Source organism: Varanus komodoensis, unplaced genomic scaffold (genome assembly GCF_004798865.1).
Source record: "Varanus komodoensis strain SLA01 unplaced genomic scaffold, ASM479886v1 scaffold16, whole genome shotgun sequence".
In the NCBI taxonomy this organism is placed as follows: Eukaryota; Metazoa; Chordata; class Lepidosauria; order Squamata; family Varanidae; genus Varanus; species Varanus komodoensis.
This window is the reverse complement of record NW_025335468.1, coordinates 23,870,366-23,886,529: the sequence shown is the minus strand read 5'-3', so window position 1 is coordinate 23,886,529 and position 16,164 is coordinate 23,870,366. Positions and strand designations below refer to the sequence as shown.

General features: G+C 40.8%; 1 protein-coding gene across 1 annotated transcript in view; it reads left to right on the top strand.

Moving 5' to 3' along the window:
* Positions 1–16,164, top strand: part of ANO3 (anoctamin 3) — a 264,086-nt gene that overhangs the window by 154,162 nt on the left and 93,760 nt on the right. Inside the window, exon 4 of the mRNA XM_044425772.1 lies at positions 871–1,007. Within this exon, the coding sequence (XP_044281707.1) occupies positions 871–1,007 (137 nt within the window). The remainder of the gene's footprint in view (positions 1–870; positions 1,008–16,164) is intronic.

The following is a 16,164-nucleotide window of genomic DNA, read 5'->3' as shown; positions in this document are numbered from 1 at the left end:
GGCGAAGTTATAATCACATTTATACTGATCCAGAACCTGCAATATCCGGAGGAATAAACAAATGAAAAAATTCCACAAATCACCTATTTTATTACACCTCCACAAGCCAGTAAAAGCTGAAATATCTGGTTAAAAGCACATCTTTCTCCTTAAGAAGTAAAAAGGTTATAATTACAGAGCAGCCTTATTTGAAACCAAGCCCATAGGAATGAAGAGAATTGATTCTTGTTAAGTTGTATAGTATTTAGGTTTTAAGGTTCAACTGTAATTCTAAATATTCTCCATGGACTAACTATTGAGCCATTTGGTGCTTAGGATCTCAACCATCTCAATAATTTTGATAAATTCCTTATTTTTGAACTTTTAAGGGGTTTTTTGTATGAATACATGCATCCATTGTGACACAAAAGCTTTGCACAACTTTAAAAAAATAACTGTTGACTCTCCATTGACATATGAAAGGAATTGTTCCTGCATGAGATAGTTGCAACAGCACCAATATTTTAATATCATGGATGAGAAAATAAGTTCCAAACGACTTGCTTGGCCAAAAGACTTCTCTCTATTACATTTCTGTTATCCCCATTTCCCCAGAGCTTCCAAAGAAATTTAAGCACTGAAAGAGTCTATGCCTACCTATCTTCAGTTCCATAAAACATATTTCCAAAATCTTATTAGAAATAAGCACAAAAATGTTGCTTTTGGTAAATATTAGAAATTGCTTTAAAAATAGCATATTGGAAGGAGAAAAACATGTAACAGATGAATTAAAAGCAGATAATTAAGGAAACTGTGCTTGTATCTTTGAAAGAATGTCTCCATAGTAATATCAAATGCGTCCATCTGTTTTTGGTATTTTTCTCCTCTCAGACATAGGAAGAGAGAAAGACACATACACAGATGATTCAGAACATGGGAATTACGATTCTCGTACAGATCAGTCTCTGCTTATTAAAAATACGCCTACGAAACAGAAACCAGAGCCTCGGACTAAGTCATCATTGAAGGTAACAGTTGTTACAATATATTGGTATTCTAGTGGTTCGTTTTAAAAACATGCACAGGTAGATTAATTACAGAACTATAATGCAGATTAAATGGTCGTAACATAAAGGAAAGACAAATCTATATGGACCAAAGAAATGGAATACAAATACAAAGTGTCAGCACATCAGTGCTCTCTCACCTGGCTCCCTCTAGATTTGGTCTCATTTTCTGTGTCAGCTGAGCATTTTATCACTTGTTATATAGCCCCCTAGCCTTTAGATTGTCAGAACTTACGATCTGTATCACACACTGGCTGAATTTGCACAACACAACAAGCCATCCTGGTGAGAACCCATAGCTGATGTCTTGTTTTCTGGAGTACCCATGATGAGCACAACCGATCCTGAGGCTCATGTGGGGTACTTCATGTCCTCCATCTCCTTCATTCCTCAGGCCATGTTCCAACCACGAGGAGCAACAAACGTCTTCTTTCGCACAAGCTTGCCACAACCATCAGGGAGTGATGACCAGCTTATTATACAAGCTGGTCTTGTGTCCTGAAGCATGGGGAGATTAACATTAAGCCCCCTTTGGGACAACATGCAGGGGCCTGCCCACTGCCCCAGCAGCAGGCTTTCCCTCCATGTTGCCCTAGCTGTGGCTGGAAGTAGACTCCACTGCTTCTCAGGATATAAGCCCAGTTTGTGCTACAGGGATCAATAACCGTGTTGATGATCTTATCAAGAGCAGCAAATGATTTTTCTCACTTTCTCAAAGCAGCTAGTTGGCCACTGGAGGTTCACTCAAGGTGAGTCATGCCTCCTTGGTTTGAAAGACAAGACAGCCCATCATGGTTTGCAACAACCTTAGAATACTCCATGAGCCATCAGGGTAGGTTGCTTGGAAAAACACAGTCTATCCTGGGAGACCTCAGTAGTGTTCTACCTATGATAACAAACCATGATTGGTTTGTCATCCACACCAAGTCAGTAATTGATTGTAGCTAGGAAAAATGTTCTAATCCAGTTTTTCCTCCATAGATTTTTTTACTCTGGCCTGGTGTTTTGCCTGGACTTGCCTTGCCTTTTTACTTTTTCCTTAGCATTGCTTTTATTGTAGCCTGCTCCAGCCTTCCACTCATCCTTCTTTTACAATTAAGTATTGATCCTCTGCCATTATTAGTTGTTTGATGCTCATGTTTCTATATCAATAAATCTGAAGACCAATTTACATGAAATTGCAGATAGAGGGTTATATTTAGCTGCTTGGATATACTGATGGTCTAAAGTGTGCTGAGGACAGAACAAGTACAACTTTGGAGGGCATTGGTGGGGAAGCCTTGCTTAGATAAAAGAATGTTGATCTTTCATCCACATGATTTGCTTATGTTCTCACCAGGGCAACTCCTGTTTGTCTCACCTGTTCTCTTGCATTAGGTTTCCCAGAGTGTCCCCTTTATGAAAGGGCACACCAACATACAGAGTCTTTGTATCTGGACTGTTAGTTGAATCAATGAACCATAGCCAGAAAATTATTTTTCAAACTATGTATATGAGCCATGAGCTAACTCGCTCTGGGTTTCTTTTTTCACATTCATTGTACTTTGGTTGATATTTTGGTTTTATGATTAATTTACTGCAGCAAAAAGAGGAAAGCTTCTTCTGCCTTGTTAAACACTAATACATTTATTCTAACCTACCCTTCATCAGAGGTATTGAGATACAACTCATGAAGTGGGCTATAGACTATGAAAACTTAATGGGACAATAATTCCATTGGTTTTTAAGGTGCCCCTAGACTTTTTGTTGCTTTTATGATGTTATTGTCATTTTAATTGTTGTAAGTCACATGTCTTTGGCTGATGAGTTAAAAATCATCACACACACAAATAATTCTTAGCCAAACCAGTGAACCTAATTGCCTGTAACATTCCATTTTATCTTATCACCATTCTGTATCATCTATTAAGTGAGGCTCTCTCAATTGTTTATGTAAGTTAAAACCTTAAAAAGTAAATATACAAAGATATACATACAGCATGCATAGCAACACACATATGTCTACATTTTTAATAATCCCAAAGAAAAATTCAAGACTTACTTTAATCCCCATTGCATGCCACCAACTGGCATAGTAGGAGAGATGTTATGCATTTATTTATTTATTTATTTATTTATTGTTTGATTTATATCCTGCCTTTTTCCTACAAAGGGCTCAAGGCAGCTTACATCTCCTCTTCCATCTTATCCCCACAACAACAACCCTGTGAGGTAGCTTGGGCTGAGAGTCTGTGACTGGCCCAAAGTCACCCAGTTGGCTCCATGGCTGAGCAGGGGCTAGAACCCAGGACGTCTGAATCCCAGTCCCATGCTCTTAACCACTACGCCACACTGGCTCAATATCAATACAAATTATGGGAATTGGGCTGAGGCAGGCAACTTGGTGTCCTTTGACTGTTTTAGACTACAGTTCCCACAGACTGAGCCAGCATGGTCAGTGGTCAGTGAGTATAGCAGTTATAATTGAAGACATTTGGAATGCATGTCTACCTGTAATCTCCATGCCAGTTTTAGCTGTACCAAATAAAATATGGCAAAGTGATATTCCACACAGGTCCCTAGGTGACAAGATGTACTGGTAAAGAACAACAGAACTTCCACTGCAAAGCATATGTATGGAATCATCACTTGAGCAAAATGGCAGTGTTTGTGCCTATAGGAAGGTGCATGATCTATTTATTCCTGAATACCATTGGTTGCCACATGAGGATTATGTGCAGGAGTGTGCCAACATTTGAGTGTCTTTAGACATTGGACTGAAGTGAGGAAAATAGATGTGTGGACATTCAAATTTCATATGTATCAAGGTCCTGAAGATCACACTACCTATAGAATTTTAGTGATGGCCACATTCTAACTTGTATGGATGCAGGATATGCAACTGAAAGAGATCGGTGTTTCCATATTGTCGGCACTGAATATGGAGCAGCTCCCTTTTCATTTGCAGACTTAGTGCTGTAACCTGCACAGTGAGTTTAGGGCAGGGGCATGGGGGCTCTTTTCTCATGTGGGGTCCATGCTAGAGATGGGTGGGCCTATATCCAAATGTGGGTGAGAATGACACTTCTCTGCCCCACCCCTACTTCTCTTCCTCTTTAATTCTTTTGTGCCAGCCAGTGGGCTGATGGGAGTCAGGCAGATCATTCTTGCCCAAGCTTTGAAATGATTACTTGCAAAGGCTTTTGAAATTAGGTCAAGGTTACCCAGGGGGCCAAGGTGGTTATCCTTTCTGAAAGAGGGGAATGGAGCAGAGGTGGGTATGGATTAACTGCAATGCTTGGTTAAGCTCAAGGTTGGTGTCGCTGTGCACCAGTCACTCCCAACCCGCCGAAGGGTTACTGAGTTACATGTCTTCACATTAGTTCACTAACAGCATGACGTTCCCTCTGGAAGCACAGGGGTGAACGGATTGTATAATTAAACTCCAAAGTTATAGAGATTTCTAATTTTGATTTACAGAGTGATCTTATGCCCACTAGACAGTGCAGAGAAGCCCATGGGATTTTTCCCAGCTCTGTGATTAAAAAAAAAAAAAGTTCTGTCCTTGGAACTAGGGAGCTGTGTGGAAAAAACTGCACTGACTGCTTTGTCAAGGCCATCAGACAAGCATGGGAAAGGAGATAAAGTGTGCAGGAGAGGGGGAATTAGAGATCCTTACCTATCCATTTGAAGTGCCAGGGCTGGATGGCCAAAACCATCCCCTAACTGATTAGCAAGGCCAGAACAGCAGCCTGCTCTTCCTACCCTGCATAGTGTGAACATTACTCTCCAAGTTCAGAAGTTTATGTGCATCTCCATTGGACTGAAGAGTTAGTGTCTCACAGAGTGAAGACTAGAAACTGGAATATGGGCAAAAAAGAAAAAGCAGTGAGGGTGTGTTGTATAGGAAACATTCTTGTTTGATGCTTTGTTTTTCCATTTGAATTAAAACCATATGCAGATAGTTGTAGAGGGAGCTACTAAAATGTGAACCGGGCATAGACCTTTGCAATTTACTTTCTGGAATCTTCTGTCAGACATCGTTCAGCATTATATTTATGAGTGTATCTTTGATCAAGGTTCCATGATGTAGCATAGTCTATACTGTGGTGTTTTTTTGGACAATGTTATAGAACAGGTTGTCTCTTTTTAAGACATCATCTTTAGAGTGATAACAGCATTATGCATTCATAAATCCACAGGTCCTATAAGTGCTTTGGAGTATATCTGAGCCATGTACTCTTCCCAATGTCTGTGCAATGTCAAATGTGTCCAATGTAATGGACATGCTCTCAAAATACGTGCTTTCAGGTTCAGGCTAAATGGACAAACACATCCATAGACTTCAGTTGACATGGTGCTATCTGACAAAGTGCATTCAAATTTTGGTGAGTTTAGACTAGGGGTGTGCAGATCAGAAGATCTCAAGTTCATTGAGGTTCTCTGAATTCTCTCCATTCAACGCTGATATTTTCAAATCTGAGTATGACTTTGAGGGATTTTTTGCTAAAAAATGTATGTATTTCTGTGCATGTTTCCCAAATGTATAAATCAACTGTATTCATGTTTATTTTTCTCCCATTTTAAAACCTTGTTTGTGCACATTTTTCTAATGTGCTTTTTTTGTTCAAATGAAATCTTTTTTGGTTTCCAAATTGCATCCGGACATGCAAATGTATGGACATTGAGCGGAGTCCATCTTTGAACTGGAAATGGTGAAATGGTTCCACATTTAGGTGCAGGATGTACAAACTGGGTAAACTGTATTTGAAATCAAACTTTTTCATACATTGCTCATTTAGTCAATAGAATTTATGTTAGTGAATATTCCATGAAATTACTTTCTAACTATAAGACATTGAGTCTAATTTCACATGTTAAAAGCATGAAATTTAGTTAGGAAGCATATCTTCCTTTTGTAAGCTCTTATAATCATTTAAGACTGGGCCAAAATTACAATCCACATTTACAGATGGAAAGTTAGGAATTTTTTAGAGAGAGTGACATTTTTATTTGGATGTCTCAGGGTAAGGGCAGGAGATAGTTCTCTGACTGGATGCTGAATGAGGCTGCACATTGATCATGTGAGAAGTTTCATAAAATAGGGTCAAGATACTTACGATGTACAAGTATTTTCTTTAAATGTGTTTTCTACTCAAGGCAGCTTTATGAAGTTTCTGTCTGTATTAGTTATGCACAAAGGGAAAGCAGGTTGACACTTAGCTCTTTCCCGTTCTCATCAAAATTGCCCCTTCTAATATGCTTTTGCTCCCACAGGGCAAAATGCAGTGTGGAGATGGTGATTTTGGTAAGTCATGGAAAGAAATGGCATGCATGGAAACAAATCAGCACTTACTCCCAGTGTCATGTGGATTTTTAATACACCTTCAGCACCTGCTTTGGGCAAACCCTTGGGAAACCCATCTAGGGAAACTTTTGGGTGACTGAATGGCAGCAACCTTAACAAGACATCTTGAGTAGTTAACCATGGTGGACTCATGCTGCTTCCTGTTTGGGGGTAAAAAGCCTCCTAGACCACCCACAGCTTTTTCTAGGGAGTCACTGAAACTTTGAAGAGCTGGCATGTCACCCAAAGTCTTCTGAGAAGTGTTGTGTGAACTATTCCATGAGAGCAGCAATGCTCCCTTGCAACTCTTGGTATATTCCCTGTGTTGCTGCCAGTAACAGCTGCTCCACCAGTGCCCCAGTGGCACTATGGAAAGTTTTTTATTGGCCTGCTAGCCTTGGTTTAATTTTGTGGAAATGGCACACTGTTGCTTGTAATCATTAAAAGTTATTTTCAGCCCTTCTCAGGTGTGCAAGCGTGCACCTGCAGTGGCTGAAATGTGAAGCTTTGCTGGCCAATGTCTTGGCGAGTGTCTGCTGTCAAAATTTATTAGGCAACATTTGTAGACATTGACCAAGTGAGGCTGCTTAGAGGTTGCTTGGTTGAATATGAATGTGTTCTCTCCCAAGAGGGGGTGGTGAGTATATCTCCCCTTTTCAGATGTGGTATTCTAGCCTTTTAGTATTTCTCTGATTGTTTTTAGTTCCTTCCCCCTTTTCCACTCTTCCCTGAACCTCTATTTATTCTGGGAAGGGGAAATCTGCATTCCAACCCCTCTTCACTCACATTATCATTTGATAGCTGTCAAAAAATGGTCTTTTCTTTCAACCTATACAGCTAATTCAAGCTCTTCTCTCTCTCTCTCTCTCTCTCTCGGGCAGGAAAATGTGCAGTCATGAAAGCCATCTATATTTCCTCATCCCCACCACTCCAGATTGTTTACATTCACTAGACTGACTGAAAACATAGTTTGACTCATGCACAGGCTCAAGTCTGTGAAGTCTGTGATCCTTCTTAACAGTCCTTACCAATACTGCAGTTGTAAACCTCTGCTGAGGGGCTGATTCCTGCTGATTGGGTTCTTTCAGAGCAACTATTTCATAAACTCTGAATACTGCCTGCATGCTAATGTAAGCTATTCAGTTGCTTCCCTCAGGAATGGTGGCCAATGTTTCACAAAGAGCCAAGTACCTGAGATTCATTATTCATCACTGAGTTATTTATCTGTTGTTCTCTAAGGGCCAAATGATGAAGTTCTTAATCCCTTTCATATTGACTCTGGCAGAAATCTTTTAGCACAGCAAACTCTGGGTATAGGTTTGCCTTTTCAAATCTGTGGCAGAAATGGTGCAACTTAACTTTCAGCCATTGACTGTTAATAAAACTAATAAAAGTGTGCTTCTTTGACAGAATGATCTGCAGTTATTAAGCTGCACAGCAAAACTGAGGTAGGCCTAGTTAGTGTTCGATGCATGCCATTTTTGAATTTTCATGAGAAAAGAAACTGTATGGCAGCTTTCCAAATTTAAGTGCCAAATTTAAACTCCTTGGGGAAGCATTTGGACACCCAAATTGTGTTGACCAGGAAAGCTGCAATGAACTAGAATTAGAAATGTGGTTTCTCATGGTATTTCTGAAGAAAATGTGCATAGCAAATGAAAGATGCTCTTACATTTTTTCATTACTTCCTTAGTAAGTTGTGTAAGCCTCCTATACTCACCCTTTCTTTCAGAATGGCTACCAATCTGACATTACCCTCAGATTGTCACTCCAGCCATGTGCCACATTTTCCCACCACAACTATCTCACTATTTCTTCAAAGAGGACTGTCTTATCCAGTGTGAATTGGCACCTCCCCAGAATCCCTGAACTTTCCAATGCCAGTGCAGCACTAACAGCAATGATGTTGTGGTGCTCAGAGCAGCATCTGTTGCACTTGCTAGTGCAAAGGGAAAAAGCAATTGGTCAGCCAGTGTTGCTGATGGCTCCATCCAAGTTTGGCAGTAAGTCACAGCTTTTCCCCCTTTTAAATTGGCAAACACTGATGCTCTTCAGCTAAGCATGAGTGGTACATTAGCACTGGCGTTACACTGTGGCTTTTTATATGAATACCCTAATGAATGGAAAATTGAACTTAATAGTTCAAAAGTTCAAACATAATGCCTTGCATACTCCCTATTCTATACCCATCCTTTTTTTTTTTTTTTTTTTGGGTGTGCTTGTGTTTGAGGAAACACAGGTGGCAATTTAATAAGAAGTAACTTGTCAAAATCAGCCTACAAAAAAAAATGGAATTTTTTGTTTAAAAATCTGCATCATGGTGATGAGAATGTTAACACATGTACTCATCCAGTAAAACAATCCAAGGGAAGGCAAGGACTAATCAAATTTACTCTGAGGCAGCTTCCTTCTTCATCCTAGTATAAGCACTGTGGCAAGTTACTACTTTGAAAATAGTCAAGGAATAGGGAATTAGTTGAAAAGTCATACAAGAGTTCTATCACACTGAAAAATATAACATTCCCCCTAGGGCCATGGCCTCCAGAGTTGGTGTTCTTGAGCAAGTTCTTAAGATATATTTCCCATCATCCTGAATTTATTGTTGGAACACATCACCTAGACTTCCTTTCTATATCAGGGTCAGCCAAGAAATTACTACAACATGTACTTTCCCATCTCAATAATATCTTCCATAAAAAAAATTGTCCACATGATTTCCCAGCAGTTACTAGGAATGTGTGTCTCACTCTTCTCTTGACTGTGTTTTTTGGGTTTTATACAACAAAGGCTTTCAATTTGTTTTGCAAACTTCAAATTACCCTTTTACTCATGCAGTCCTACAGCTTCTGTTTTTCTGAAGACTAAAAATACAATTTTGAGTATGGGAAAAAGTTCAGATCTAGCAGGTGATGCAAAGATCAGCACAGATGTGTTAATTCCGGAACTAATGCCTTTGTTAATCCCTGTGAAAGTCTCTCTTATGTGGGTTGCATCATGAAATAGCCACCTAAGGTAATATAGAAAAAGCAGCTTAGCATATTCATTCAATTCAGTAGCTAGCTAATGCACTACTGATGATGTTATTGCACAGAAACCACATTATTGGGAAGATTGATTTAGAGGATATGCAGATCTTTGCTGCAGAGATTAAATCATTATATGACCATGCAATCCCACACTTACTCAGAAGTAAGTCCTGTTGAGTTCAATATAGGAAATGAGTATTCAGTATGGCTAATTTGGGATTACTAAATTTTGTTGAAAGCTTCTCTGGGAGTACTATAGTTTTGAAAGACAGCTAAGAAATGGATAAATAAAATGAAATAGAATGGAATATTGCAGCATAAGTGTCAATGATAATCACACATGTCTGAAGAAGAAAAGAAAAACTATATCCCTCTTTCTATTACCTTACAAAGAGCTAATAAGTCATCACAGAAGAAATCCACAGCTCTTCTCCCACACCACTAATTTTTCAGAGGTTACTCCTGCAGTTCTCCCATTCTTAAAGGCTGACATAGCTTGCCTAAAGCTAAATGAATGTCAACAAGAGTTTTAACTAAAACCTGCTGGTAATTTGAGGGGGGCGGGTCTCAGCTCTTTTGCCCCCCCCCCCCATGACTGGAATGCAACCCCTGCTAGGTTCTCTGAAACAGATTTCAGCCCTCAGATTAAACGAGGTTCAACACGTCTGAGGCCGTATTTTACAAGTGAAAAAGCCCCGGGGAAAGGGGCAAATGGGTGTCTTCCTCCTTCCCTCACCAGCCACTTCTCCTTGAATCTTCTCCCCAGAAATGCTTGCATCATGCCAGTGATGTGCTCTTGTTGCCACGTGCTGTCAAGTAGGGATGTATGAATGGTCCATTTGTGGGTGGGAATCAATCAGATTCTCTGGAGTTGGCCCCACAGACTCCCCGGACTGCAGTCTGCTTTGGAGCAGCCCGGAGTCCAAGTTCCCAGTAAGCATGCCCAGCATTTATGGGTGCTTGCCAGGGATCAAGAGCTGAGCAAGCAGTGTCTCTCTTCCACTGCTGGTGCAGCGGGCCAAACAGCTGTTATGCACGGCACAGAAGAGGGATGCTGCTAGTCAATGCAAGGGGTTCCCCAGGGATGGAGGCCTGCAACATGTGGAACCACTGCTTGGGTGGCCTCATCTGATATGCAAGAAGTTTGGTTGTGCAGGGCTCACTAGCAATAGAGCTAGTGAGACTGCTGTGCAAGCAGAATCCCTCTTCCTCACCACCCGCAGCAGCTGCTTGGGCTGCTGTACCAGATGTCGAACAAGGATGCCAGAATCCATCCCTCTAGCATTCTTCCTCTCACTTTGCAAAACCAAGCCAAACATGGGAGGAAGTCCGCAAATGCTGGATGGATGGATTCTGCTAGGTCTGATCCCAAGCTTACCATCGAGTCATCCCTGATTTATGACTACCCTATGAATGACTGTTCCCCCTGCCCAAAGTGTCCTATCCTGCTCAGCTCTTGTAAATTCAAGGCTGTGGCTTCTCTTTTGGAATCCATCCATCTCCCAGTTGGTCTTCTTTTAATTCTTCTGCTTTTAACTTCCCCTAGTGTGATGGTCTTTTCCGGGGAATCTTGCTTTCTCATGGTGTGCCTGAAGCTTCAGTTTTGTCATTTTTGCTTCTAGGGAAAGTTCTGACTTGATTTGCTCTAGAACCCACTAGTCTTTGTCTTTCTGTCAGGCCAGGCTATGCGGAGAGTTCTCCTCCACCACCATGTTTCCCTGTCAGCTTTCTTCACTGTCCAGCTTGCACACCCATCACTTCCATATTGATCAAGAATACAATAATATGGATGTTCTTGGCCTGGCTCTCTAGTTCTTACACTTGATACTTTTCTAGTTTCTTGAATGCCACCCTTCCAAGTTTCAGTCTTCAAATTTTTCAACTGCACTGTCCATTTGTACTGATGGCTGAGCCAAGGTATGCAGAACCTTTTACATTTTTGTTCCCTTCCTTGTTGACAATAAAGCTCTGTAATTCTTCCTCAGTCATGATTTTTGCTATCTTAATGTTTAGCTGCAGCCCTGCATTTAAACATTCTTCCTTTGCTTTCATCAGGAGTCTTGTCAATTCACTCTTACTTTCTGACAGTAATATGAACAGTAAATATGAACCTATGAATGTTGACAGTAATATGAATCTGAACATGAAATATGAATCTGACAGTAAATATGAACCTATTTGCATAGCTCGTGTTGTGAGCCCATATTTATGTCAAAAATGCAGGCCCTGAACTGGACAAAAGTAAAAGCACCTGGATATGGATGGAAAGATTTTCTAGGGACAACTGACTACTGCACTGCCAAGTGTCCCAGTGGTACTTCATAATGCATAAAGCAATATTACACATATTATTCTGCATATTGCTTTATACTCTGCATAGTTTGGGCCTGAGTCTATAAGTCTATCATAGATCACCCTGCAAATTGCTCATCCTTTGTTGATGTTGTTTTTGTCATGATATTCCAGGGCATGGGTAGCCTGGAGGCATTCCTTCAGCCACATAGGAGCCTCTTCTACATGGCAATGAGTACACTTAGATGATCCAGCTGCATGAGGTGGTTAGAAACACTGAGTTGTTTTCCAGAAAAAAAACTGTTTTTCATGGAAGTTCCTTCCAGTGTTCTGCTGAGTCTGTGGGAAAGACTCACATCATAAGCCCATGCCCACAATCCTGAGCTAGTAGAGCACCCCCCCCCAACCTCGTAGACATTTCTCATGGACCACTTGCTCCCACACGCTGGGAAATTGTCTCAAGGGCAATATAGAAGCTGCTAAAGTGAAATTAGACTAAAACCTTTGAAAGAACATTGACCTGTGGAATGGCCTTCTCATGATAAGCATTTAACTCCAAGTAGATTATAGGAACAACCAGTGTGATGAAATAGCAGGATTGCTACACAATGCCTCAAACATACAGCAGGATGTTGCTTTCACCTAAGGTGCTTTTTATCTGTGCAAGTTATCTTGCAACATTCATAGAAAGCTTTTTTGCATCCTAAGACTCCTCTCTCAGCACCTCATCCATGAATTTCTGTGACCACTTTAAATATCCTCGTTCTCTAAACTGGAACCCTTCCAAGTGTTTTGGGCTAAAACTTCCAAAGAATCTGGCCATTGGGGCTGATAGGAGTTGTACTCCAAATATAGGCGGTTACTTATCACTCCTGTTGAGAGTACACAGTTGCCTTTTCCTCTTCTAATCCTCAGCCATGTCAAGTACAATGGAACCTCAGCTCACGAACGCCTCAGTTCATGACAAAATTGGGTTGCAAAAAAAAATTCATAAAATTTTTGATTCAGGTGGCTAACTCCACATTGGGTGGCGACCATGATCGCCTCCATCTCCCCCCCCCCCGCCACCAAGTGCTGGGGGCGGGGGGAGATGGCCGAGATCATGCTCATCTTTCCTGCACTAGCGCACCCGTGATTGCGCCCATCTTTCCTGCATGAGCACAACCACAATCTTGGCCATCTCCCCCCCCCAACATGGTTGTGCCCATCTCCCCCCTCCCAGATGTGCCCACATTCGCGCCCATCTCTCCCCACAGTGTGCCCATGATCACTCCTGTCTCTCCCCCACCCCCCCAGCACGCCGGCATGACGGGCGCATGCAGGGACGACAGGTGCGATTGCGGTCATGCTGGGGGGGGGGGGTGAGGAGATGGCCGCGCTCATGCTCAGGGTGCGGGGGAGATGGCCACGATCTGTGTTGTTCTTTGTCACTTTCCTTCACATAGTAAACCTTAACCTTATTTACATTGAACCTTATGGGGAAATTTAACTTGGCTCACGACCAATTTGAGTCATGACCAGAGTCCTAGAACAGATTAAGTTCATGAGCCAAGGTACCACTGTACAAGTTTCCTACTGGGATGGACCCTTCTCCTTCTTACTGAGTCATGAATTCTAATCAATGGTTCCAATGAATGAATGTCTCCCTCATTTATGCTTCAGTCTTCATGCCCAGGCACCTCCTCTTTACATATACCACCAGCTTTAACATCTTCCCATTCCTGACCCTCCAGTAAGATCAGTTCTTCTAGTCTTCAGGGGTCTTCCTGGGCAGCAGACATAAGTAAAATGAACGGCTTGAAATGGCAAAAGACACGAAGAGGACCCCTTCAAAAATATCCTCTAGGTACTGACCATCCATGCTTACCAGTAGCTGCTACCATGAGCTCTGTTGGTGAAGCCACTGATACAAAAATAACTCCTAAATACACTGATACACTAATACAAAAAATCCTGAATATCATACATCAGCTGTGATAAACTGCTGGAACTAGACATTATTTGTTGCTGAGAGCAATGTCACAATTAATAATGGGCCACAATACCTCTGACAGACCACTGCATAATGACTTTTTAGAAGATAGCTTTCTGTATCAGCAGAGTGGGTGTTTGGTAAGGTTTTCTATCAGCATGAAATGCTTCTGTGGGGCACCAGTGGGGGAGGAAGTTCCCAGCTGATTCAGAGTAAAATAAATGTGTATGACTTTTTACACAACTTCCATAAGTGCTAAAAGCTACAGTTTAGTATATCCTGGGGAAAAACCTCCAGTGTCTACATGTTATTTGGTGCAAGGTTTATGTTTTCCAAAATAAAATACTAAGCACAACTGATTTTTTTAATGTAGGTGAGAAAAAGTTGAACTATATTTACTAATGCTTACCTTTTCCCATTTTAATCAGCTCTCCAAAGATATCTTCATTTTAGTTTGAAAATTATTTGAGTTCTCTTGAGAAAGATCAAGAAGAGCTGGGTAATTTTCCAGGTTAATTTAAGATTGCACATCCATTTGTGCTAGCCTTTGTTGTCTCCAATGACTACCCCAGCCCTGCAACGAATATGTATGTATGTATGTATGTATGTATGTATGTATGTATGTATTTGTATCCTTCCCAAGAGCTTAACTTCTCTTTTACCTCCAAAACACAATCTGCCCCTTCATGTACGTGTCCAACAACGATGATGGTAACAACAGCAGTGGTAGTTAAGAAAGAGAGGAGAAATAACCTCCTTTTCCTCCATCACTTTCTGTCATGTAAACCTACTGATTGTCTAGGGAAAGATGGAGGATGTGGTTTTCCCAAGGGTGGTTGCAAATAGTTGCTCTGACACGCTGCTGCCAGTCTCTCTTCTCTTCTTTCATAGTTTGAGAAGAGCAAATGAGGGTAGAATAGGTTACACTCTCAGAGAAAGTAGATACACAACTCAGTGCAACTTGTAGGATTTTTTTCTTCTTTTTCTTTTTCTCCTCCCAGCTTTTTTTTTCTTTTAGTCTAAGTTCTGAACTTTAACTTAAATTAACTCACTTTAAATGTTTCCTAGTCCTCAACAGTTGCAAATAATTGAAAATAGTGTGCTCATTTCTAAAAGGAGGAGAGAATTGCCAAACTTGGACCTTTTGAGATTTCAAAGACGAAACATTGCATTATTGTTTTTTCCATTTTAGTGGCATATGGAAAGTTGACAAGAGAAGTTTGTGTTATCAATGAGTTTGTTCAGCTGTCACATATCTCTTAAGCTGAGCAACTTTTATCCCTTGGTCTCCCGAGACAACTTCCACTTGCACATTCTTTTTTACTCATTTCCCGAAATGTACAAATTAACCATTGTGCTCTGCTTTGAATGCTTTTAACACCCACTGAATTAAGTGGGATCTGAATAGGCACATCAGCTAAGAGGCTTTGGTGCTGAATGTTCAGCACCTGAAATTATATAATTGGAAGAAGAACAGGCTGAGAGGTGAACCATAGGAGAGTAAATTATTCTGATGGGAAACCAGTAACTGGCAAATTCATTCTGAAAATACAGTCACAAATAATGTTAAAGCTTTGGAAGATATTGTGGGGAGTGGAATGCGGAACTCAGAGTGAAATGGCGTGACTTGATAGATGCCACAAGTACATTTTTATGTGTCCCTCTCATTTCTTTTGGATTTTTGTTAAATATATTACTCACTTGAGCAAATTAGGAAATTGTTTTCGCAAGAAATTATGACCATAAATCATCACTGAATGGCTTGTCATGCTTTAGAAAAATCCTATTGTGTACTTACGATGCTACATATCAAGTCGGTTAGGAATGTGCAGGCATTTGATCCAAACTATTGCTTGTAGATAGTGATGAATGGATCTAACAATAGATCTGAGCCAGTGCAGTATGCTGGTTGGACTGGGAACCAGGGAGATCTGGGTTCTAGTCCATATTCCCCTGTGATGCTCACTGGGTGACTTTGGCCCATCATTCACTTTCAGATTAACCTACCTCACAGGGCTGTTGTGAGGAAAAATGGAGCTATGTAAGCCATCTTGGGTTCCCCACAAGAGGCAAAACTGGAGATAAAAATGTGATGTGGCAACAACAGTTTCAAGTTTTGTACATTCCTTTATAATTCTGATTTCTTTCCAGCTAGAATGTGATGGCATTTGAGGCTTTGGATAATTCTTATCAAAACCAAATTGAAATGAAAAGCTTACCCACTAGCACCAGCCAAATTCAATAAGTATAAGGACACAGCATTATCATGTGGCACCGAACTCACATGGAGCTGTTCATAATGAAAGTCTGTAAGAAAAGAAGTAGTCACAGCCCTAATTCAGTACCACAAACATGGTTGAACTGATAGGGGTTCAAACCCATGCTTATAAGAACTAAGCGCTAAAGCAAAGTCCATGCCCAATTTGATGAAGTTGTCAGTTCAGGTCCCTCCTGCATTCACATTTTTAAAATCTCAGTTCTTTCTATTCCATACCGGAAGTC